Source organism: Doryrhamphus excisus, linkage group LG18, assembly GCF_037039965.1.
Source record: "Doryrhamphus excisus strain RoL-2023G ecotype Guam linkage group LG18, RoL_Dexc_Guam_v1.1, whole genome shotgun sequence".
Classification (NCBI taxonomy): Eukaryota; Metazoa; Chordata; class Actinopteri; order Syngnathiformes; family Syngnathidae; genus Doryrhamphus; species Doryrhamphus excisus.
Window position 1 is genome coordinate 11,814,418 of NC_136374.1, and position 26,690 is coordinate 11,841,107.

General features: G+C 39.5%; 1 protein-coding gene across 2 annotated transcripts in view; it reads left to right on the forward strand.

Annotated features, from left to right (window-relative positions):
* The window catches only part of asic1b (acid-sensing (proton-gated) ion channel 1b), a 151,227-nt gene extending 127,483 nt beyond the window's left edge, over positions 1 to 23,744 (forward strand). Inside the window, exons 4-11 of one of the 2 annotated variants that reach the window (XM_078798474.1) lie at positions 579 to 706; positions 7,879 to 8,029; positions 9,276 to 9,332; positions 9,649 to 9,802; positions 15,013 to 15,104; positions 15,191 to 15,270; positions 17,495 to 17,596; positions 19,523 to 23,735. In XM_078798474.1, the coding sequence (XP_078654600.1) occupies positions 579 to 706; positions 7,879 to 8,029; positions 9,276 to 9,332; positions 9,649 to 9,802; positions 15,013 to 15,104; positions 15,191 to 15,270; positions 17,495 to 17,596; positions 19,523 to 19,618 (860 nt within the window). In that variant the 3' untranslated portion in view covers positions 19,619 to 23,735. Of the gene's footprint in view, positions 1 to 578; positions 707 to 7,878; positions 8,030 to 9,275; positions 9,333 to 9,648; positions 9,803 to 15,012; positions 15,105 to 15,190; positions 15,271 to 17,494; positions 17,597 to 19,522 lie in introns of both variants that reach the window. The other variant, XM_058054593.2, reaches the window with a different exon arrangement.
* Positions 23,745 to 26,690: the final 2,946 nt, after the last annotated feature.

Consider the following 26,690-nt stretch of genomic DNA (forward strand, 5'->3'; position numbering starts at 1 on the left):
TTTGGCAAAAAGAAAATAAATAAATAAATAAAATTGAAAATTAAAAAAATTAAACATTAATTTTTTTTTTAACTATATTACGAAAGCAGGAAGTGAACAATTGTAACAGTTACTGATTGTAAAAGTACCAGATGGAGGGGTAGGATTTAATAAGCTTTGCTTCTTCCTACTCCTTTTGGACATGTGGAACTGTGAACTGATTATGTGATGCATTCAATTGTAATCTGATGCATGTTCAAATGAAATTACACCATTACATTACCATTTTAAGTCAGCTTCAGTTCTTCATCATTCGCCCACAACTTCCACAGAAATTGCCTTCTCAAGTTGATATTGTTTTTTTTTTAGCTAAGTCATCCCGCTAATTTGTTGGCTCCAATTTACCGCAGTGCCTAAAGGCAGCAGCTTTTCTACCATGCAATTTGCACACTTTAGCAGCTTTTATACAGCATCAGCAATAACTATTGTAATGGCCTGCACATAACGAGAGAACATTAAATATTAATTTAACGATCTTAAAGCCAACGGTCTTTGTGATTTGACAGTCAAGTCTCTGTGTCATTCTTTCTTGTCACCAGACGAGACGTCGTTCGAAGCTGGCATCAAAGTTCAGATCCACACTCAGGACGAACCTCCATTCATTGATCAGCTTGGATTTGGAGTGGCACCAGGATTCCAGACGTTTGTGTCCTGTCAAGAACAACGAGTAAGTCTCTACTCAACGTGATGACCAAAAAAACTAGCCTCAAATTGATTTCCTCTAAATTTAAGAAGCCAAAAACGTACCACTTCCACACAGAATGGGAGGAGAACTTTTTTTCACTCTGTCATTGCAACATTTGTGCTGCAGTAACCTGAGATGGCTGCCAGCTCGCAAGCTAACCTGTTAGCCTCAAATTGATTTCCTCTAAATTTAAGAAGCCAAAAACGTACCACTTCCTCATGGAATGGGAGGAGAACTTTTTTTCACTCTGTCATGTAGGACAATCTATGGCTGACCTCATGCATTTTCAATGGTAATGTAATATAAGGCATAATGTATACCATGATATCCACGTTTGCAGAACACAAAGGAGGAGGGCAACCTTTGTCTCCACCGCAGTCCAGGTTCTGAACTCTGACCCCTCCCTGTCCAGATATTGCACAACCTCGATGTCATTCATACTTTTTCTCCAGTGGGAAAAGTAAAACAAATAGCTGGAAAGGGTGCAGGATAATGCTGTTCTGTTTTACCGGACAGTCCTGTATCTTCTTATTCTGTTGTGTCATAACCATGTGAGTCCGCTGTCAGCTCATTGGTCACAAAGCAGAGAAGGGCATCGAATCGGTCGTAAAACTGCATTCGTTTTTCAAGGGACTGTTGACAATAAGCAATGACTGTAGAATACTACATATCACGATGTCTTCTGAATGCTGTTTATTTGTATTTTAGTTCAGTCAGCAATTGTTACACACAAAAAAATAAAAAATAAAAACCTTAAACTGTATTATGGAAAGCAGGAAGTGAACAAATGTAACAATTACTGATTATAAAAGTACCAGATGGAGGGGTAGGATTTATTAAGCTTTGCTTCTTCCTACTCCTTTTGGACATGTGGAACTGTGAACTGATTATGTGATGCATTCAATTGTAATCTGATGCATGTTCAAATGAAATAAAACCATTACCATTACCAAAATGCTTAATTTCGGCAAAAAATATATACAAAATTTGTTTCAATATGTGTATTTTTTACCCTAATAATAGTCTGTGTTTGTCCACAAAACAGCAATGATTTATTAGTTTATATATATTTTTGAAAGCCGCCGATAGAGGGATTACTGTAGTTATATACATGGGTAAAAATTGACGTTTGTGTGGCATTTTATTAAAAAAAAACTCCAACATAAACAACTCTGGGGGCACTGGGGAATCCACGGTATCTTAAAAAGGATGGAAAGTACACATAAAGCTTCTGAAAAGCCCCCCTGGCTATTGAGGTAGTTCCACTCTTGGGGGTGTTAACATTATAAGAGCTCGCAGTGTGCATATGAAGGCTGGTGGAGATGGTGTCTTCTGATAATAATTCCATCCAGACAAATTGTATTCTGGCACTCGTATGTTACAGCAGCATGCATAATAAATGGACAAGAGGATAGGACAGATTTGGGAGAAAATCTCAGTCCCTCCACGTCCACTTTTTTGTGCATGATATCAACGTTGCGTCTGCAAGTTGTTATTCTGCACTCCTAACACAGTCCTTTATTTTCCTCTTCTGCATTTTCTCTTATCACAATTTACGACGATCGTTGTGCTCTCTCCAAACCCAAAGGGCTGGTAGAGAACCATAAGGATGATCGTCTCATAAAATACATTCGCCATTCTTTCCGCCATGCCTCTGTAAGAATGCTGTTTTTCCATAATGTTCAATGTGGCGTCATTTAATATAATGGCTTTCTACCTAGCAAAAAAGCCTGCATTGCCTTGTATAACCTTTGCATGTTGAGTTAACCATCCGTTATGAGCCTGGAATAATGATTACATTAATAACTGTTGCATTCAAAATAACTCTCATTGATTGTAATTAAAAATTACAGCCACGATTGGACAGGAACTTGTTGACATTCAAGATGCGGCGTGACAGTGACAGTGAAACGTAATGGGCATCACAATGAAAATGTCACAACAATAAACATGGAGCACTCAGTAATATTAACTGCTAGAGCTGATCAATGCAATAGGAGATATTTTATATATTTTTAAACAATATACCGTATTTTAGATACATTTTTTTTATACAAAAAAAACATACATAAGTCGCACTGGAGTATAAGTCGCACTTTTTGCGGGTAATTTATTTTACAAACTACTTGACCAAAACAGACATAACGTCCTCTTGGAAGGCAAGTTCTAACAATAAAAGAATAGAGAACAGGTTGAATAGGTGTAAGATATGCTAACACAATGGTTATTCAGCTACACAAAAAATAAACTGAAAAGGTGTCCAGTGTTTATGTAACATCAACAGTTTTTTCATTTATAAGTCGCTCTGGAGTATAAGTCGCAGGAACAGCCAACCTATGAAAAAAAGTGCAACTTATAGTCCGGAAAATCCGGTATTTGTTATGTTATTACTTTGTCTTTCAGTAACTGCACTGATCTATGCATTATATAACCAATTCTTTTGTTATTTCGTTGCCTTTTGTTGGTGTTTTTTTGGAACATCAACACAGAAGGCTACAACAGATAGAAGCGCAAATGAAACCTTTTGTAATGTCTTGTCATTTGTGTGTTGTTGACAGGTTGATATATTACGTACAAGCACTACTTTGTCTGGGTAAAAACATGTTGTGTCAAAAGAATCTAGTTGAACTCCCAAAAAAAAAAGAGTTAAAAAAACTCACATAGTTTGGACCGGACTTGATGAAGTAAGGTTCCCCAGCATGCAAATTGGTTTTTTAATGATGTTCTAACAGTAATACGGTATACTATGTTTGTGAGCACCAAGCGTTTCATCCCCTCGCTTGTTTGCTCCACTTTTGAGGGAAGAGGCTCTTAAAAGCTTGCCTTTGAAGTCGCAGCTTTTAGAAGGAAAAAACCTTCCTTCCTCATGGACATGATGTCTCCTCTGGCCCGCCGCTAGCTTGATGAGCACACCTGGTTTATATACACTCACCACTTCATTTAACAGGCTTCACTACACATCTTAAAATAAAGCCTGACATTCTCCAGAAGTTTGACCGTTTTGTTTGTTTTAACCCTCCTCTTGTGTTAGGGTCGGCAGGGACCTGTTTTACATTTTAATGCATAAAAAAAATCAAATAACATTTGTTTATTGCATCAAGGCCTTTTGACTGTGTCAGGAAACTCTATTTCAACAAAATAAAATAAAAAAAAACTATTTAAAAAAATTTTTTTAAATGGTTTGGTTGAAATTATGACCACTGTATTGTTAGGGTCGGTTTCGACCCGGTTATAATAATATGACTATAAAGTTTATGGCAAACACTAAAGGGAAAAAGTTTTCAGTTATAAGTATTTAGTTGAAAAAGATTTCAGTTTATACTAAAGTTCTGTTGCTGAAAACTTTTTCTACCTTTTCTTGACGTTAATATATATATGGGTCAAAATTGACCCCAACACCATAGATGTTTCTTTAGTGATTAATACTAAAATGACAAAATAAGTCAAACTAATTGATTTAAGTAATAGCCAGGTAACAAAAGAACCTTCAATTTATTAATATGATTCTTTTGAGGTTCATTTTACCATTTTTGGAAATTGAAATCGAGGGGTATAGTGACAAAAAAAGGCCTACATGCCCACACCAAAAGTATTAAAACCAACATTTTCATAGATGAGGAAGCCTAAGAAGGTAACCAAGACATGAGAAGCAAATTTGATGGTAACTTATTGTTTTTAGTGTATTTTATAGCTGATTTAATACATGGGTCAAAACCTGACCCGTTAACATAGAGATGATACCAGAAAGCTAACACAAGAGGAAGGTTAAGCAAGTAGGCGAACCTAGCATGACATTTCTGTTAATAATAATAATAATAAATTTTATTTATATTACACTTTACATTACGGAAATCTCAAAGTGCTACAAAGAAAGCATAAAACCTACAGTGAAGCGATAAAACAACACAACAAAAGTGTTAAAATGTGGAGCTGACATACAGTTGCTATGCTAGCGTTAATGCTAATGTTTATGTCCTCCTTTCCCACTCTTCCCAATCTTACGTTGTTGTATCTGACATGACACATTCTCCGAACCTGCTGACTAAAAATGTACTTATTTTTTGTAGTGTTTAATAATTTTACCGCCACATCATAAAAAAAAACGTACAAAACAGTAGCTGTACAATGTTAAATTCATGAAAAGTCTTGACAAAACATTCCTGTCAGTGATAATGAGTGATGATTTTATATTTCACTACATAATTAACTTAATAACATGTTATTCTTGTGGAGTCATTTGGCCCCATAATTATGGATTCTTGCTTTGCAGATGGTGTGTGTTATGAGTAAAACTGTTGGCATCGCACGCCAATTAATAAACATGGCGGTGGCAGACACGACAGGCAACGATTGCCCTTGGATTTTCAAAATTCCTGTACTGTACTACACTGCAAATCATTGTACCAGATGCAGTTACAATTAATATAAAAAAAACATGCTATTTGTGTCAGGTTTTTAAAAGAGTTTAAAAATCTACATCATCTAAATATGTACGACTTCTTACTAAACAAAACAATGGCTTACCCTAATGCGAGGAGTCCACTGGACGCGTATTGGCTCCGAATTAATGTTCGCTTGGACTGTTGCCATGTTGCCGTTATTCACAGCAAGCCACTACGCGGCAATCACGTAATCTTTGCCGAGAACTGACACCAACTTGCACCTTATCAGATTTTATCCACAGCTACTGTATGTAAAACTTCTAAGTCATGACAAATAGATCCACTGGACACACTGGGCCGTTTTTAATAGAAATCGTTAAAGCGCCGGCCCTTTAAATCACACAGTGGCCTCTACTTTGAAGCAAAGGAGTGATGAATTGTTTGAACTGATGAGATGGAAACATGCAGAGGTTGTTTATGTCCTCCCATTCCATTGAATGCGTCAAACGCAGGGGCAACTGAAGTGTAATTAATTAGTGTTAATATTTAATAGTATGCAAAATAGGAAACATGCTCCAGTAGCTTGATTTGTCTTTGTGGAAGACCTCTCATATCTCATATATATATATATATATATATATATGCATTTTAAATGAAATAGTTCAAATAAAAATATTCATTTATTACTAAAATTACTCTACTTACTGTACTTGTTTATGTTGACATTGTCATATTTGTCGGTATGATGTCAATACCACAGCCTTTAAAAGCCAATACTTGGCAAAAAGATGCATTCAATGTGATATTTTTTTTAGATATTCACACTGTTGTGATCTCTTAATGGCAAAGGCAAAAAAGCTTATTCTCTTTTTTCCAAAAAACAAAACATTTAGTCAACTGTTATTGTCTCACATTATTTCTATATCTATTATTATATGTATTTGTGGTAATATTGAGCCTTTAAAACTTGAATTCCATACCATAGATGCATCTAGATGGCTTGATGTAGCATTGCAGTCATAAAGACATTCAGTTGCAAGCATTTATTCAGCTCTGTCAGTGCCTGAGCTGATACTGCCATCAAGGCATCCCTGTCAAAGAGAGTGATGGTCGCAGCCAACATTCAACTATAGAGAGTAAATAAACAGAGGTTAATAAAAATGTGATCTTTTCTCCTAGGCAAGTCATAAATATACTTTATCATTTGATATGTGAGTACATTAATCTCAGTGAGATGGGTTTTTGGTCTTTTGAATTGGTATATCCGCAGCTGAAATTCCAGACTTTTTATTTACGACCTGCAACCGTTCAGTTTGTCAGTTTATTCATTAGTCCACCCCCACCTAAAAATACATACAATCTTTAATCATTATATGAATATATTTTTTGTTCATTCAAACTAAACACCTCTCTTAAAATTTGGGGGAAAAATGAATTACACCAAAGCAATAATACCAGAACGTTTGCACATTTAACGTAAAAATATACATGTAACTAGCTAGAAAACGTATATATACATGTAATAATATGTATACTACCTGAAACTAATATGTGGAAGCCCTGTTATCATTTTGTCATGAGAATGTTGTCTTTTCCTTACAGAATTGCTCCAAATTTCTATCAGACAGTGGAACCTCAGTTAGCGTACGCCCTGGTTAGCATGTCTTTTGGTTCAAGTGGGAAATTTACTTCTTTCATTCATTTGCTACTGCTTATCCAACGGTCGCGGGGTGCTGAAGCCTATCCTAGCCTATCCCAGCCTATCCCAGCTGTCTTCGGGCGAGAGGCGGGGTACATCCTGGACTGGTCGCCAGCCAATCACAGGGCACATATAGACAAACAACCATTCACACTCACATTCATACCTATGGACAATTTGGAGTCGCCAATTAACCTAGCATGTTTTTGGAATGTGCGAGGAAATCGGAGTACCCGGAGAAAACCTGGAGTACCAGTAGAAGAATTGAACCCTGGTCTCCTAGCTGTGAAGGCTGCGTGCTAACCACTCATCCACCGTGCAGCCTGAAATGTACTTCTTAATTTACTTATTTGCCTCGTGTTAGCAAAATATACAAAACATTTTCCACTTATCGTATAATACGGAGCACATATTGTCATGTAATTTATACACTGCGGGAGTCTATGGTGTTCTTAATGTATTTTTGTCACAAAACGTTCCTTATTTGTGTCATCTTGGAAACAAAAACAGCTACATGGAAACAGGGAACGAAAGTCAGACCATTCGCCCGTTTATGATGTCATCAGAGGTTGACTCTGTGGTTCTTTGCTAACATTAAAAATGTTGACACAAAGTACATTTTTATACTTTTACGATTATAGTTTTACATGAAAAATGACAAATGGAAGGGATGTCAAAGACATGATGTGGTAGTCACCGACACCACTTTTTCACCTTTCTGGATTTGACCAAATTAATGACGACACTAACCAAGACTCCACAGTATTTACATTACTTAGGTTTTTGTGTTCATATTGAACCTGTAGCCTTTAAATACATTGACTTCTGATGTGAAAAAATATCATATAAAACAGAGTACTGCGTATGGTTTTGCATTTCTTTCAATGATGTGTGCGGAGTGCACTAAACCCAGTATCAGTAGATGTGTAGGAGAGAATCTAACACATTTCCACCAGTGATCTGTGACAAACACAATGAATACATAACAAGTATTCATAGCAACGAGGTCAAGTGACGACATTAACAGGAAACAAGGTGCTTCATTGCTGAAGTGATTGTCTTCTCTCTCTCAGCTGACCTATCTCCCACCGCCATGGGGCGACTGCAAGGCCACCCCCATGGACTCAGACTTCTTCAGCACATACAGCATCACAGCCTGTCGCATCGACTGCGAGACGAGATACCTGGTGGAGAACTGTAACTGCAGGATGGTACACATGCCTGGTAAGGAGTGTGCCCACTCACCCCACTATATACCCCACCGCTGCTGATTGCACTGATATTGAAGCAGCACCTTTTTTACCGTGAAGTGACTGGAGGAAAATCAAGTACTTTCACAATCGAGTGGATTGGAACACTCAACAGTTTCACCGTTGCTTCACTGTGAGGGGATAACAGATGATTGACTGCCTACTTCATACGGAGGAGGATTGACATGCAGGAAATGTTCTGATTTCTGTCTCCTGCAATCAAGTTCAATGAACCGTAGTCCCTCAATGCTGGTGCGCTATGATTGCCTGACTTTGCAATGTTTACTGGCTTCCAAAAAATCTGATTACCTAAGAGTACGGGCAGGCATGTACTGTGGAATCATATATGAGAACATTTTAAATGGGTCATGGACCGGTCTTCCAATCACAATGGAGCAACAATGGAGTCGCTCTTAAAATTCATTCATTAATTTTCTACCGCTTTTTTCTCACAAGGGTCGTGGGGGTGCTGGAGCGAGAGGCGGTGTACACCCTGGACTGGTCGCCAGCCAATAACAGGGCACATATAGACAAACAACCATTCACACTCACATTCATACCTATAGACAATTTGGAGTCGCCAATTAACCTAGCATGTTTTTGGAATGTGGGAGGAAACCGGATTACCCAGAGAAAACCCACACATGCATGGGGAGAACATGCAAACTCCACACAAAGATGGCCGAGGGTGGAATTGAACTCTGGTCTCCGAGCTGTGAGGTCTGCGGGCCACTCGACAGCCGTGCCACCCATTAATTAAATTAAAATGGTGTAAAATCATTAGCCTGAATGTTGTGATGCTGGAATGTATGGGAAAAAATACATCCACTTATTGGCAATTTTTGGCCTTGAAAATGTTAAATTCCAGGAAAAACAGTGTTTTTGGAATGATAAAAATAGATCATCACACATAAGGGTGACCATTACGTCATTCACACAAGCAACACAAAGCAAAGCAAATAATGTGTTACCTCGGTCATAATATAATGTATGCACATGTGTACACAATGTTGCCATTCCCCTCCAGTGAAGTGTTCCATCATTAATGGTCTGCGTGCTAACCACTCGACCACCGTGCCGCCCCGCTCTTAAAATATACCTGTTGTAATATTACTGTTGTAATGGGCTGTTACAAAATAAGCAGCGGGTGAATGAATTGCTTCGCCCACTGTAAATATTCTTGACTCTGATCCTGAGTATTCTCTACATCCCCCTTCCAGGAGACGCCCCATACTGCACCCCTGAGCAGTACAAAGAGTGTGCGGATCCAGCTTTGGGTAAGAGATAACCCAGCGTGCTGTGTGTAAACACTGCTATCCGCATGAGACCCACTGCACACTGGTCCTAATCGAAGATGATTGCAGCGAGTGCTCCAGGGTGACGCCATCCATCCTCAAACACTAAATGTCAGTTCTGGCTGTGGCTTTCAGACATGCCTTCAAGAGTACACTGTCATGACACCTGTCAGCCTCACCTTGCAGCATTCACGGCGTCCCTTCTCTCTGCAAGCGTGTTTGTCTTCCTGTATTGCCAATAAATGTCGCTTGTCTTCCTCCTGTGAAGCACCTCTCACTGTCCCTGTCCCTTTCGCAGACTTTCTGGTTGAGAGGGACAACGACTACTGCGTGTGCGAGACGCCGTGCAACCTGACGCGCTATGGAAAAGAAATGTCCTTTGTGAAGATTCCCAGCAAAGCATCTGCAAAATACCTCGCCAAGAAGTTCAACAAGACAGAGCAGTACATAGCGTAGGTTTCATTCGGTTTTTCATTCACCATTGTTGCTTGCGTTGTGACATACCCACACACACATTTTCACAGATGGCAACAGTATTTTTCTTCTTTATGCAACTGTGTATTACTGCATATTTCCTGATTTTGTGGATTTACTGCTTATTTCTAATTGTGCAGTGTTTTGATTCATAACTGCTGAGAGCAACAATCACATTAACTATATACCACAGAGCATATGTTGGGACGTGGGATTTGACTTTTTGGTGCTGTGTTTAATTTTTATTATTCAAGGTGACAGTTATTATTAATGACTAGCGAAAGGAGCAATCACATTAATTATATTAAACATACGTACACAGCATGCTCATTTGATTGTGTGTGAGCCACTATATCACGGTTTTTGACTTGCAGAATATTTCGAGACATCCTGTTTATTTATATTATGCAAAGTGGCAATTATGATTAATAACTGGTGGGAGGAGCGAACACTTACATATTCTATATGACTCGTGTGCTCGTGCATTAGACCAGTGTCCTGTGGGCTTTGACCTTGTGGAATATTTTGAGTCGACTTGTTTATTTCTATTATGCAAAGTGGTAGTTATGATTAATAACTAGCAGGAAGTGCAGGCGCATTTATTATATGACTCATGTGCATATGTGTGAGTGACTGTAGAGTATATTGATAAATGATGCATTGATTTTGTGGACTATTTTTGAGTCATTCTGTTAATATCTATTATGCAAAGTGACAGTTATCATCATTAACTGGCTGGAGGAGTGGTCTCGAGTGGTCTCGAGCCAATGAACCGTGGGCTTTGACTTTGACTGTGGAATATTTTGAGTTCTTTTCATTTCTACCATGCAAAGTGGCAGTTTAAATTAATAATTGGCATAAAGAGCAATCACATTTGTTATATGACTCATGAGCAGGTGCAGCAATCACATTAATTATAATGCACTTGTGCAGCATACACATGTGCTTGTGCGTAAGCAAGTATACTGTGGACTGGATATAGTCGCTATATATATATTATCATTAATGATAAGCAGGAGGAGCAGTTTCCTGTGGGCTTATGTTTATTTCTAATATGCAAAGTGGCAGTTATGATAAACGGCGAGAGGAACAATGACATTTATTATGTGTCGGCATTTGTTCACCTTTTTTTCAGAGCCCTTACACTAGTTTACTAAGGTAGACTTTAAGTGCTCTAATTTGGTGGCACAGGGTGGCGGAGCGTGGCGCAGCCCACATAGTGGGAATTTGGTCCAGTGCACCACTGTGCGCAGCCAATTTGGTAATTTGGTTGACTGGACTGCGCCGAGATGGCCGAGATGGCCGTGGTGGCGCACCAGGGGAGGTGTACACATTTTCAGCTTAGTGCAGTGACAATTTCACGCCAAAAGTGCAGAGAAAGCTCGCCAGCTCCGACCTGGTCTATTCAGGGCGCACGCGAAGCGCAGCCTGCATAATGGTTAATTGGCTTACAGGCCAATTTTTTTTTTTTGCTTTTTATTTTTCTCAAGGAGCATGAGGAGGAGATACCGTGAATACTATTTGGCGATGTAGAAATGCTGGTGGAAAACAAGTACGATTGTTGAGATTAGCATGGTGCTGCTTTTAATGTAACTGTCAGTAACAGATGACATGTCCCACGAGATGGCGTATGTGGTGAATGACGCGCATGGTGGCAGTGATAGGCGTTCATTTGATTGGTTAAGATTACATTCGGCTGTGTTAAACCTGCTACATCGATGGGAGGGATGGAGGCGTGGGTGCGCTGCGCCAGACTGCGCTGCTCACAAAATTAGCAAAGTGTGCCGGCAGCACCCCGTGCAGCGTAGGCGCCTTGTGTCATGTATGCCCAAATATAGCCGGGATTTTTGAGTGTGAGTGCACCTCTTAACTCAATTGTTCTTCAGTTGTTTGCAAAGTAGCCTAACATGACACTTGGTCCTGGTGTATTCCCTCACTCAGGTGAGAAAAAGAAAGTGACTTTAATTGGCTTAATCGTCGGCGTATCAAGCGTTTCTCCGGCAAATCTGCTTAAAAGATTAAAAGTAGTTCAAGGAAATCCGGAGAGGATGCAATAACAGTTGAATCTTTCATCTGTGCTTCCCAGCGGAGCAGTTCAGGACGAGATAATTACAGCAGATGCTGCCAGAGTGCCCCTAAACTCCCCCATTTAATTCCTTCACTTAGACGTGAATTCACACACCTTATTCTCTCTGTTTGCCAGTGATGTTAATCTGTTGTGTCTCCTCGGGGGGGTGGATCGAATATTCATGGAATGGCGAGATGGAGACTTGAGGCAGTGGGAGGAATATACATACACGCGAGGTGCGATCGGACTGTTCCGTGATATTTTTCCCGTTGCAGATGGAGCAAGCCATCATGACTCATCATTCTACGTTATCGCTTGAGGAGGTGATGTGGCTGTCTGCGGACAAACTCACAACCCAAGTGTCTGCTCTTCTTATAAACCAGGGGTCTCAAACACGCGGCCCGTGGGCCAAATGTGGCCCACAGGACACTAGTTTGAGGCCCCCGCCTTGATATGAAAGTTTAATGTTAGTGCGGCCCGCGCAAGTTTGATATGGATGCTGTATGGTAAAAAATATTACGTTTGATTAATGTTCATGTTAAAGGTTAAATAACTGTTAATAGTTATCCTCCCTATCCGTGTGGAAGTGGTAAGTTTTTGGCTATTTAAGTTGAAAGGAAATAACTTGGAGGCTACCGTTTAGGTCGCTAGCTCTCGAGTTTGCGAGTTAGCATGTGTCTCAAGACCCTGCAGTTGCGCAATATGTTGTAGATAAAAAGAGTATAAATGTGACTATAGTCGTGTTTTGTTATGTCTACAGGGCTCTAATAATGCTTTGTTCATTTTAATCTGAAAAAAATAATTTGTCTACCCACCAACTATATGTGGTTTCTTAAGTTTTTATTATTTGCCGTTTTATTATTATTATATTTATTTAATACTGATTGATTGATTTTCTTTATTCTTGATTTGTTTATTTATTTTTCGTCTTATTTTGTGCAGAAAAAAAATTAAGATATTTGAGAACAGTGGAATGTTTAATCAGAGCACTGAAAAAGTTTGTATATTTTCCTGTTTTTAATAAATGCGTTTTTTTTTGGGGGGGGGGGGGGGGGACCTGATGCGGCCCAGCCTTGCCCAAACCCTAGCTCCAGTGGCCCCCAGGTAAATTGAGTTTGAGACCCCTGTTATAAAGCAACGGGGTGAAATGTTCTCCAATGTGTTCTTGCAACAAACTGTGACAAAGGTGGTTAGTTTTTTGCTTATAATTTCATGGGCATGTATTTTTTTGGTGGCCCCCTGAGAATCCTGATTTATACTCTGGACTGTTCAATACTTGGTGGTGTGAGTCTAAAGTCTTTGGCAGGGTTTCGATTACCTGTCTGCGTGGAAACGTTAAAAGTGAAAGCTTTAAAGGAGGAGCGTAGGAGAGACGCTCCCTCAGCAACCAACGCTTTTCTTCTGTTGTCCTCGACGGAGTGGAAACAAGATACATTATTTAGGCGAGTGTCATCCTGGTAGATAGATCCACCTCTGCATGTCTTGGTAGGTGGGCTGTAAAAGCAGAATCTACAGGGAGAAAGGCAGACATATTGCAAGCATGTGACGGCATTAGCAGCATGGAATACATGAGTGAAACGAGGAAGCGAATGCCCACCTGCAGAGAGGAGCTTCATGCAGGAGTTTTAAATGTCAGTAAGATGTTTGAAACATACCTAGTGAGAGGTTTTGCAGCTGAAGAATGAAGATGTTTCTCATGCATTTAATATACGAGATCCATGCATCGCATTCACTTCTTGTCCTAGAGAACTCAAAAAGAAAACAACTAAAAGTGGTAAGGTGTTTAAAGTGTTTACTAAAAGTAATGGATAGTCAATCACTCTAAACCAGGGGTGGGCAAACTGCAGCCCGAGGGCCACATGCGGTCCACCAAGTGTTTGAATCCACCAGTTGCTTTCTAAGTATTTCAACTTTTAACATACAAACTGGCAACATGACTTAGAAGTCGGATGTCTTATTTTGATGTGGGGCTGCATGGTGGTCGAGTGGTTAGCGCGTAGATCTCACAGCTAGGAGACCAGGGTTCAATTCCACCCTCGGCCATTTCTCTGCAGAGTTTGCATGTTCTCCCCGTGCATGCGTGGGTTTTCTCCGGGTACTCCTCTCACATTTCAAAAACATGCTAGGTTAATTGGCGACTCCAAATTGTCCATAGGTATGAATGTGAGTGTGAATGGTTGTTTGATTTATATCCAATAAAGTCTTAGAATTACGAGAATAAATGCTTAATTTTATGATTAAAATGAGATGAGGACCTACCTACACCTACCTAAGTGAAAACAATACAAAAACACAATACATGTTTCTTCACTGGTACCAAATCCATTCCCGTCTCGGCTGACTTATAAAACATCTGAATTGTAATATGAATGCCAGGCCAGTAGATGGTAGTCACTTTGCAGTAAAAATATACTTTTACAAAACTGGTTCAATATTGTTATTTAGATGTGACCGACTTGGACGTGGCATACTGAATGCTTAATATGAGCAACACACAAAAAGTGTCAATGTTGGTCTCCTTAGTTTCAGATCTGTCTTGAATTTTTAGAATATTTTTCCACATCGGTCCTGTAGGTGACGGTAATGAGCATTACAAAGCGAGTACCAACCAACAAACGTTTAAAAAAAAACATTTTCTATCGTGGATGGAGTCTGCAGTGCATATTCCCACAAATCCAAATGCAACATGATAAATGCTTCAAAAGGAAAAATATCCTGTGACCTACATTACTTAACGTGCAAAGGACATAAATATACGAGGAATGTCTTCATGAGGATATGAGCAGATGTTGAGTTGCCTCGAGCCATTTCAAGTCAGCCTTCAGCTTCACCCGAATGTCTTTTGACATCGACAGCTCATTGCTTCTCATGGCTCCAATTTAAGCACACAGATCAAAATAGAGTCCGATGCGCGGAGTCAATATCATCTGCGGAGAGGGGTGCTTTGATGCAAGCTCGAAATATAGCCTTTCATTGTTTGGCTTTTTGTTTTCTTTGTATTCTTTTGTTAGTGACAGCAAATTGCAGAATAAGTCATTTTGGCTCTTATCCTCATTTCCTGGACGTCTCTGGAGAGAAATGTGTCCTGATTTGTATGCTGATTATGATGTCTGTTCACAGCGATAACCTTCTGGTTCTGGATATCTTCTTTGAGGCTCTCAACTACGAGACCATCGAACAAAAGAAAGCCTACGAACTGGCAGGCCTTCTGGGTAAGAAGAGGATAGTGATGACTGAGGCTTTGTATTGAAATGGTTTCTCTGGAGTACAGCAACAGTGCATCCCCTTTTCCTCTCAGGTGACATCGGGGGTCAGATGGGGCTCTTCATTGGAGCCAGCATCCTCACCATCCTGGAACTCTTTGACTATCTCTACGAGGTACAACACCTCCACCCTGCATCACCTGACTTTGCTATGTCACTCTTTTTTCCAGCACGTTTGCATGGCTGCTTGTTGCTAGGCAGAATTTGTGGCGTACAATCACTTGATAGTTTGATTGCTGCAGTACAATAATGAAAAATAACATTATTTTTTTAGTATATTTACACATAGGAAGTATGGAAACAGACCTAAATTTCATAATAGAATTAAAACACTGTATTAAATATAAAATATATGACACAGAATGAAAATATCAAAGCATCAATTTTGCTGATTAATTACCTACAAATATGAAGTACATAGCCAGAAAGACACACAAATCACTATTCTGTATTACATTAAAACATCAATTTCTACTCTGCATTAAATATAAAATATACCTAAATTAGTAATAATGAAAACAGCACCAATTTCATAGTTCATTCGCTACTATGTATTAAAAAGAAAACGCATATCAATCCATCCCTTATCCCAGACAACCATTCACACTCACATTGAAAGCACATATTAGAAAGAATTTTTAAAAAGTCATTATAGAATAGCTACTCTGTATTAATTATAAAATGCATACCGGAATGGAAAAACAGCAGCAATTTTACAATGGAATCACCTTTAAATATGAAGTACAGAAAATCTAATCAATAGAATCAATACTCTGTATTCACTGTAAAATCCATATCGGGAAGAAATAACAACAGCAGCAAATTCACCATTCTTATTCAACACGCTAGAAAGAAGTCAAAACAACGCAAATTTTGCAATGGAATCCCCACTCTGTTTTAAATATCAAACAGAACAGCACCCTCTGCTGGTACTGGTGGGGCACCACTAAATATTGAATCCACGGCAAACACAGTATGTATACAATATGTACTATATCTATAAAATCCATGCAAAATCAACATAAGGACATTAGACGGCAGGTATATTGATTCACATGCAACAATATCAAAGTCTTCTTCTTTCCCTTCCCTGTCTTCTGCATCTGTGTCTCTCACACCAACTACCCTCATGTCCTCCTTCACTACCTCCATAAACCTCCTCTTTGGTCTTCCTCTACGCCTCCTATCTGACAGCTCTAAATGCAGCATCCTTCTACCAATATATTCACTATCTCTCCTTTGGACATGTCCCATCCATCTCAGTCTGGCCTCTCTGACTTTATCTCCAAAGGCCTCTAACATGTAATGTCCCTCTGATGTACTCCTTCCTGATCCTATCCATCCTGGTCACTCCCAATGAGAACCTCAGCATCCTCATCTCTGCTACCTCCAGTTCTGTTCCTGTCTCTTCCTCAGTGGTACTGTCTGTAGACTAAACAACATGGCTGGTCTCACCACAGTTTTGTATACCTTTCCTTTCATTTTAGCTGAAACTCTTCTATCATACATCACGTCTGACATTTTTCTCCACACGCTTCTCCACCTCCTTTTCACAATCTCCATTGTTCTGGACTGTTGAAACCAGGTGCTTAAAATCTTCCACCTTCCACTCTTCCACTTGGGTCACTCTCATTCACACACATATATGCAACAATATCAAAGTATAAGCAAATATTGTTGGGTATATAAAACTAATAAATGTATACTAGAAGTTAACTTTGTTTAGATTAGTTGTGGTGTAATATAAATCTAAATGAGCTTCCAGGGCAAAAACATAATTAACAAAGTTGTTAGGGCAGTAGTCATTAAATCCATCAGCAGACCATAAACACACTTTAGTTTTCCTACAGATACAAATGCAGACACTACAGTGGGGGAAATGAATCAAGCTTCATAAGGAATTCCCACTACTTTTTTGGATATCTTTTCAGTTCCAGCAGACCAAAAAAAAAAAAAAAAGGAGATACTTCCATTGAACTTGTAATCCATGCCACGCATCTGTGTGACACACACTTGAGCTGCAGCAGCACTGAATATATTAACATTTTAGCGGTTATATTTTAGATGAGTCACAATGTCTGTGTCCGCTCTCATTAGTCAGACAGAACTGTTGCATGCAATTTCTGTGCGCCCTCTCTCTCCTCGCAGCAACACTCAGAGCTGTTTGGTGCCTCTGTCACGCGTTTTAAATTGATGTGCGTGTGTGTGTGGTCAATGGGCAAACACAATTATTGCAGCATAAAATCTTAGTCCTGCCTGCCAGATGCTTTTTAAAGAGTTGGAAAAAACATGATCAGGTTGTGGTTTGACAATATGGTAACATTTCTCTGGCTTTTCAGGTGATCAAGTATAAGCTGTGCCGATGCGTGAAGAAGAAACACAAAGGCCGCAACAACAATGACCGGGGAACTGTGCTGAGCCTGGACGATGTGAAACACCATGTCAGTATAATAACGCAACTCTTTTAAGTGTTCTAGCCGTGTCCGAACGCGTGGTGTATGAAGTGGGGGAGGCTTTGTCGGCCTCTCAGTGGAGGGATGATGAAATAGTGGCAGTGGGTGGGTGAGCGCGGGAGATGGAGGAAGCGAGGGAGGCCAAATTGAACGTAATCAAAGCTTTGGGAGGTGTGACAGCTCTCTTGTTTTCCAGCATGAATGAAAGCATTTCGTTTTAATTGTAAACCTGATCAACAAAAAGATGTCATCCCCTGGCTTAGTGGCTTCTCTCATTCCATTAGATTCTTTGATTTCATCTTTATTTGCCCCTTCTTGCTTCCAATTTAAGCTTCACTCTCCATCTTTATCCCCATCCGGAATCCCTGCATTTGTATGTTCAGTTAAAGGTCCCATATTATGCATTAGTCACGTTTTAATAATGACAATATGTGCCCATAGAGCCTGTGTATGAGACAAATTAATTATCTTACTTATTGCTTCTCTCAGCTGCACGGTGGTCGAGTGGTTAGCGCACAGACCTCACAGCTAGGAGACCCGAGTTCAATGCGACCCTCGGCCATCTCTGTGTGGAGTTTGCATGTTCTCCCCGTGCATGCGTGGGTTTTCTCCGGGTACTCCGGTTTCCTCCCACATTCCAAAAACATGCTAGGTTAATTGGAGACTCCAAATTGTCCATAGGTATGAATGTGAGTGTGAATGGTTGTTTGTCTATATGTGCCCTGTGATAGGCTGTACACTGCCTCTCGCCCGAAGACAGCCGGGATAGGCTCCAGCACCCCCGTGACCCTTGTGAGGATAAGCGGTTAAAAATTAATTAATGAATTGGTTCTCTCCACTTTTGAGAGAAGAGGTGGTCAAATGTGGGCTTTTAAAGTTGCGGCTTGTCATAAAGGAAAAACTCCTTCCTCATGGCCATGATATCACCTCTGACCCACCCCTAGTTGGATGAGTCCACCATGTGGACTCAATCCTGCACATCACCCCGCAACACAATTATTTTGGCACCTAAATTGTATTTAAAAGAAAACTGGACAAAATTTCACATAAATTATCAAAGAGGCCAAGCGTGCACACGTTAATTGCGAGTCCAAAAAATAGTGTTTCCGTTAACTTTGACAACCCTTTTGGAGACACACACACACTCGGAGGCAGGAGTGGGCGAACAGAGCTCATTAGAATTAAAGCTCCAGACACACAAAACATTGTGTTCCCAATAGGGGAACATACTTATAAGCTATTTTAAACTGTCTAAATGCCAGCATCAGAGCTGGATTTACACTATTGTGGCACCTTTCAAATTGGTGGAAGAAAAAAGTATAAATATGGGACCTTCACAGATTGAAATTATTCTTCCTGGATACAGTTTTGAGTTCCATTGACATTTTATATTTTAAGTATGCTCTGGTGGGAAATTACACAAAAAATATATATTAAAAAAATTAATAAATGTTCACTTTTTGTTGTTACAGTCCAGTTAGTGAAGCAATATAATATTATATATTATAATATGAATATTAATAATATAATATTAATATTATTAGTTTTTATTAATATAATATAATGTATTATATAGTATTATAATATTGATATTAATAATATAATAATGTAATATAATAATAATATATTATTATAATATAATATTAATATTATAATATTATGACTATCCCTTTTTGCTAACTTTAATCATTAAAAAATTTATAATAATATAATATAATAATAATAGTAATATATTATAATAATATAATATTAATATTATAATATTATGACTATCCCTTTTTTGCTAACTTTAATCATTAAAAATGTTTACTATTAGTTTTGTGCCGTCTGTTGCCATATGTCATCATTTCTCATACTCGCTTTTTTGCTTGCTCATTATTTCATGTCTTTTTACTTCCTGTATGTCGTCATCAGGCTCCATGTGACAACCTGCGCACACCATCCACGTACCCAGGCAACATGCTACCTCATCACCCGGCCCAGGGAAACTTTGAAGACTTCACTTGCTGAGCGCCGCGACGTGGACTGGCGCACATGTGGTGGTGTTGCAACCAAAGTCGACAGTACAGCAAAACTATCGGGTGTGAAATAACTGATGCTAACAGACGCACTTTTGTACGCAGGAATTGACTGTACACCCGAAAACGCACACAAGCGTTTCTGATCCATTTCATGCAGGACTCGTATTTATTTAATCTTCTGGAGCACTGCCGCTAAAAGGAGACGCCTCGCCAAGTCGGACCTCCCGAGAGAACAAAGGGAAAATGTACAGTTATCTCGTTGTAGAAAAAAAAAGAGCCTTCATTTACATCACCACTAGAGAGCACACATCCTCCCTTGCTTACGACACATGTAGCCACATCTTGGGTGTGTTCACAGCGAGGAATGGCGGCAAGCAACGACAACTTCAGGTCCCGTCATGTAAATGCATGCTCGTGTTTGTCCATTTGCATGTTCTTTAGTATTATTTGCATTATTATTTTTTATATGTATACATCTATAAGAATATATTCAACACAAGTACCAAGTTTGCCTCAGTGACATCTCATATATTTTATCTGTGTGTGTGTGTGTGTGTGTGTGCAAGAGAGGGAGATTGCAAAGTGTGTGTGTCAATCATGGCTAGGCCGACTGTGTTGACTCTGCAAAGGGACTCACGTATGGGAGCTGTCCAAGGTCAAATCTGAGTACAGTACCATATTTTCCGCACTATCAGGCACACTTAAAAGTCTTTAATTTTCTCAAAAAACTTTTTATGTGTGCACTAATTCCAAAACCTGTAAAAATGTTGTACTACTTGGGTAAGCACTGACACAGGGACGTAATAAGTACACTGGCAGCGATAAACCAATCAGAGACCATGACATAATATGTACATTAAGTACGCTTAAAGGGGAACTGTACTTTTTTTTGAATGTTGCCCATCATTTACAATCCTTATATGAAATCTGAACAGTTTATTTCCCTTTTCTGTGCCTTGTTACACAAGATAATTAGTTAATATGAGCTAGCTTACAATGCTATCATTAGTATACACCTATGTCGACTATGAAGCCCTCAACATTGCATCGTTTGATATACATGCCGTGATCATACATTAACATCTACACCGATGATGACATGTAATTGTTGCATTATATTGACCTATTTTGATGATTTAAAACACCACCAAAACTTTTTTTGAGGTTCATTGATACACATACTACTTATGCTAGTTCCTACAATAACAACAACAGTGACAACACTTACGATGTCCGCTCTCCTTGGGATGGCTGTGTCTTCCAGCACAAGACGTGTGCTCCAGTCCTCAGGTAAATGCTGACGGCAAACGAACATCTTGTTGAGTCTTTGTAGCGAGAACGCACAGAAAAGAGAAAGAAATATGAACCATTGTGGCTAATTCTCAGCTACTGTGAAAAAACAAGTGAAACAAATTAATTAGCCGCTTAGCATAATTCCAGGAGGATAAACAAAAGAACTCCATATGCTCGACATTGGTGTAAACACGGCGTTCAAAATGACGTTGCAAGCGGCGTGACAACGATGGATGAAATACAGTTAACATGTTGGCAGACTGACTCCGACAATGATGAGTGGGAACCCGATATCTTTGATGGCCAAATTGCTGTGCTGTTTAATTCAGATACAAAAGATGAGGACTTTGATGGATTTGTGGGAGATTAATTAAGATACGGAGAGTGCATTGTTAAATAGTAGAATAAAGTTCAACTAAACTTACTGTTTTGTTTCCGTTGCCTTTTTTTTTTGCAGTAGAAGAAGTATTTTGTTGCGGGTTTTGGGCTCTCCTTTTGCTTATTCCGTTATTAGTGTCAGTTTATGTTGAGCAACCGTATGTTTTAGCATGCGCCTTATGATACGGTGTGTCTTATGGTGCGGAAAATACAGTATATATTTATTTCCTTCTCACTAGCGCTCATTGCCCTTTCAGATTTTGAGGTCTCAATGATACTGTCATCGGAAACACTTTCAGGTCAAAGTATTTCTAGTGTCCTGAAGTAATTCCACTTTGTCATAAGTCTAAACGAGCCTTTGAAAGCAAAAGACGACGGACTCAGACGCATGCATTCTTTCCTCTTCTATATTTTGGTGTGTCCGGTGGTTCCGTCGCTCTGCTTATAGCACCACATGTTGGTGTGCCTTGTGTGTTACATCATTTTCACCCTATGATTCCTTTGTATCTGGCTGCAACTATTTTTTTAATTCGGCACACTGTGGACACAATGTTTTTTTCAACCCGCCAAAAGAAATAAAATGGCAGGAATGCTTCCATGTGTGGACAGGGCCTTATGTGTCGTGGCGAGAACCCTAATGCTAATGCTAATGCTGCTAATGTCAAAGCAGTATATATTTTTTTTCTTGTGACTTCAGTGCCAGTAATGATCTTCTTTAAACTTTCAGTGTTCTTTGTCCTGTGTCAGAGCAAGAACTCTGTTGCTTTTGAATGTTGCCTGATTCAAGATGTCCGAGGTGGGAAAATTTAAAAAGTGTTAAAATCTTACTTGTGACCCATAACAAATGTTAAACCAAGCCTTTTTTGAACTTTCAGGGATTTTTTCTTCTGTGTCGGAGCAAGAACCCTGTTGATTTTGAATGTGACCTAATTCAAGATGGCTGGGGCAGGGGGGGAAAAATGTTGCCTCCACTAAAAATAATTTCCAAACTTTTAGCAATGCTTTTTCTGCATCACAACAAGAGTCCTATTACTTTTCAATGTAATCCAGGACTTTAAGATGTTGTACCAGCCAACCAGTAACAACTTTTAAACTTGTAGGGATCACAAGAACCCTATTGATTTTGAATGTTATACTGTCAAACAGATTTAAACCCATTTTTTTTAAACACTGATGTGTGTCAGTACGAGAACCCTGTACCTTCTGAATGCTACGTAAATACAAAGTTGAAGGTAAAATTCATTAAAAGTCACCTCTTGATCTTTTTTCTACGTGGACAAAAAAGAACACTGTTTATTTTGAATGTCATCTGAAGTTGACACTCATACATGTTTTAGCTGCACTTTTCAATTCAGCATCTTTTATGTTCTCTTCATTTCCAGCCATTCTTTGTCCTTACCGCCATAATCTTTTCAGGAGTTGTCTACTTTTGTGTTTGTGGGGCTGTTCAAAGTGTGTAAACTCTGTGTTGTTGTTGCAGACGTCTAATGAAAGCACAATAACACGACAAGGTTTCTATGTAGAGATAATGTAAAAAAAGAAAAAAAAAGAAAAAGAAAAGCTACTCTTCTTCAGCTTATTCTTCTCTATATATGATTACTATTGTGCCGATATGACTGTTTTCTTTGCTTTCATATGAAACACGCTCACTATTGCCTGGTAATCTTCTCTCCATCTTTCATCCCAGGCAACGGGCTGTTTTATTTAGTTATCCGAGCATAAATAAAGTGTAAATATCATTTTGGAAATTGCTGTTCTGAGATTGTTTGTTTTTTTGTTGTTGTTGTCAGTCAATTTTGACGTCTCCAAAGACCTCATTTGCTTTTGGCTCGCCGTGATCTATTATATGCAGAATTGGGTTGCATACACTCAGGTAACGTGCGGTCTTAATAAAGCTCACACAGAGCGAAACAACATACAAAAACATAAAGTAGAAAATAAAAACGGAAAGGAGGTTCCGCTAAGGCTAACTAATAAAGTCACCATGGGAGGTGGAAACAAAAAGGGGCTACAGCCTGATGAGATGCAACCAAATGCATTGACACTATAGCCAAAGGTAAAATGGTGACCCCATACTGCCGCCGACTACAAATTAATGACTAATGAAACAGCAGAACCAGGGAAAGAAAGTAAAAGCACAAAACAAGAACAACAACAAAAAAGACCAACTGACATGGCTCCAATTTTCAACGCCACCCGCTGCAAATGCTCAAACCTCAAATCATCTAGTTGCAGTGTATGTTTTTCAAGTTTTTTGGTAAAAAATTGAATTCCGATCAAGGCGCCACAATGTTTGAGGGCAAAGAATCGCCATTATCTCCATCTCTCTTATCTACTTTAAGCTTTGATCCGAAAGCTGCCAGCCAAAACATTTGAAAATGCAATTACAGCTCACGGACGGATTGAGAAAAATGTTCTGCGCAACCCAAAAAAAGAAATGTATAAAAGTTTTATCAGGCTTGTCCAGCAGCTGCACAGTCAGACTTGTGCATGTTCTTGTGTGCATCGCTCACTGCTTAACAATGTGGATATTATTGCGTGACAAGTTTACTGCATAGAATTTGTGTTTTATTAATACAGTTATATTAGTATTCATTTTTTAGTGTTCTTTTTATAGCATATCATCATTTAAAGTATTGAAACACAATCAAAGTAAGCTATTTGCTATTCTCATCCCGAAAAACTCCTTGGCAGTAAGAGTGAGACAAAAAAATAGCTGTAAGCAATTTATTGCAAACAAGCATTAAAGTGAAATAGGTGGATGGATGGATGGATAGATAGACTGAAATGTTGATCACTTCTGCTTGGGATTGCTTTTGTGTGTGTCTGGATGGACTGCAGACGCATACGTGAGTAATCAAACATTTAATAACAATTTAGACCAATTTTATTATTTTATTTTCAAAAAATAGACATGCTTTAGTTCAGTCTGCTCTTTTAAACCACATTAGGTATCAACTGCTTCCCAGTGGTGGTATATATATATATATATATATACATATATATATATATATACATAAAAAACACTGCGCTGGTGACATAAAGCAACCTTAATTCTTCAGGACATGACACATTAATCAAGCCAATAACATGGGAAGCTGTTCATTTCCTGCTGACATTTTGAAGGGTCAGAGATCAGATGAGTCAGAAGTGCAAGTCCACTGTGACTGACACTGCGAGTTCCTGCAAAAGAACAATACGCTCGGCTGCATCCTAAAACATGGTGAGTGATGGCCATCCCAACACCGGATGAGATTCTTGGCCATTGAATGACATTCTCACATTCACTACACATCACCTTTAGCTTCCTCAGTAAGATATTATTGGAACTTTTTATAAAAGTCAGGAACTTTCTGCTAAAGTACCTCATGGCTGTCCAGGAGGACAGAGAAATGATCCTCCTACTTCAGCTGCTACTCTGCTCTGCCAAGGTATGATGGAGGGGGTGGATGGTGTAGTTTCATATGGACTGCAGCTTGTTTTTCATTATTCCTTCCACTACATGTCCACTCTCTTCATCAGCCTGTTCAGCCGTCTGGTCTGTAATATCGCCACCCCAGCAGACAGCTGCAGACCAATTGGACATGAGCGGCATCTCTGTACACACGGTAAAAGACCGTGTGCTGGAGCCTATCCCAGCTGTCTTCGGGCGAGATGTGGGGTCGCCAATTAACCGAGCATGTTTTTGGAATGTGGGAGGAAACCGAAGTACCCGGAGAAAACCCACACATGCACGGAGAGAACATGCAAATTCCACACAGAGATGGCCGAGGGTGGAATCGAACTCGGTTCTCGGCCGCCATGCAGCCCATAAAATCACATTAATTCATTCATTCATTTTCTACCGCTTTTTCCTCACGAGGGTCACAGGGGGTGCTGGAGCCTATCCCAGCTGTCTTCAGACGAGAGGCGGGGTACACCCTGGACTGGTCGCCAGCCAATCACAGGGCACATATAGACAAACAACCATTCACACTCACATTCATACTTATGGACAATTTGGAGTCGCCAATTAACCTAGCATGTTTTTGGAATGTGGGAGGAAACCAGAGTACCCGGAGAAGACCCACACATGCACGGAGAGAACATGCAAATTCCACACACAGATGACCAAGGGTGGAATCGAACTCAGGTCTACTCACCACACTCGCCCGCCGTGCAGCCCATAAAATCACTTGTGCCCTTTAATTATCCTTCAGTCCTGTAAAAGAAAAGTCTGCAGTTCTATTCACCTTATGGTTGCAAGTATGGCATTATTGTATGTTGTTAGCATTTAGCATCAAGTCATTCAGAGCCATTGTCTGTAAATGCTCTCACCCGTTTCAGCATCACATCCACACTCGCTTTGGACGTTAGCTAAATGCACCAGTCTGCGTTTGTCATTGGAAGTAAGTGTAAAAAAGCACAGTTCAGTGCCTCCGTGCAAGGAGGATGATGATGCTACATTCCCAAAGTGTCTCAACTGCCTCATCATGCCAGCTGAGTCACGCTTTGTCAAACCAATCTCTGCTGTCACGTCTCTGCCATGCAAAAATGAGGATTCCGGGCCATTTGTCAAAAGATAAGGCTGCTTTTCTGCACTTTTGGTTCTGCTTTTTAAACCGCTTTTTGAGAGAAAGCGGTGGTATTAGACTTGATAATCTTGTCCTCTCATTTGTGTGCAGAGTGAGCCTTCGTCCATGTGCTCCACAGCCTGTCACAAGGACTAATCAGCTGCCATTTTGGATGTCAAATCCCCTCTGGAGAGGTGCAGGAAATGATACGCTCATGCTGCCGTTAATGAGAATGTTGGTACACTAACTGCCGGCAAACACACTCATAAAAGCCACTTTTTTTTTTAAAGGAAGATAGTGTTTGATGTTTGTGTAAATGACCTCCAGGAGCCCTGCTTGTTTGGAAAATAATCATCTTTCTGCAGATGGAGCATTGTACTAATGATGTACGTGTTTACTTCCAAAGCAGGCACCATTGATGACAAAAGAATTATTTGAGAGACGTAGAAAAAATATTGCATTTGTTTAGAAGAGCTCCATAATTAAGTCAAATAAAGTGCAGGCATTGCAATCCATATTATGTTGAATTGTTTTTATATTCTTGCCCACAGTCTGACTCGGCTCCTCATTTTAACTTTGCTGCGATTTGTCGAGAGACAACATCCACTGTCTTAAACAGTTTGCTGCAACAGGCTCAAATAAGGCTGAATGATGTTACATTGGAATACAAAAACACATGGAGGACCTTTGCTCAGCTTGCTCTCCCTCCATTTTTTCTTCCTGCAATTTGATATGCTTGTGGGGTTAACAAAGTTAGCATAGTACAAACCTTCAGTGTAATATGTTTAATACTGTTTCATGTGATGGGATTTTTCATTTTTTTGGAAAGACGTTTTA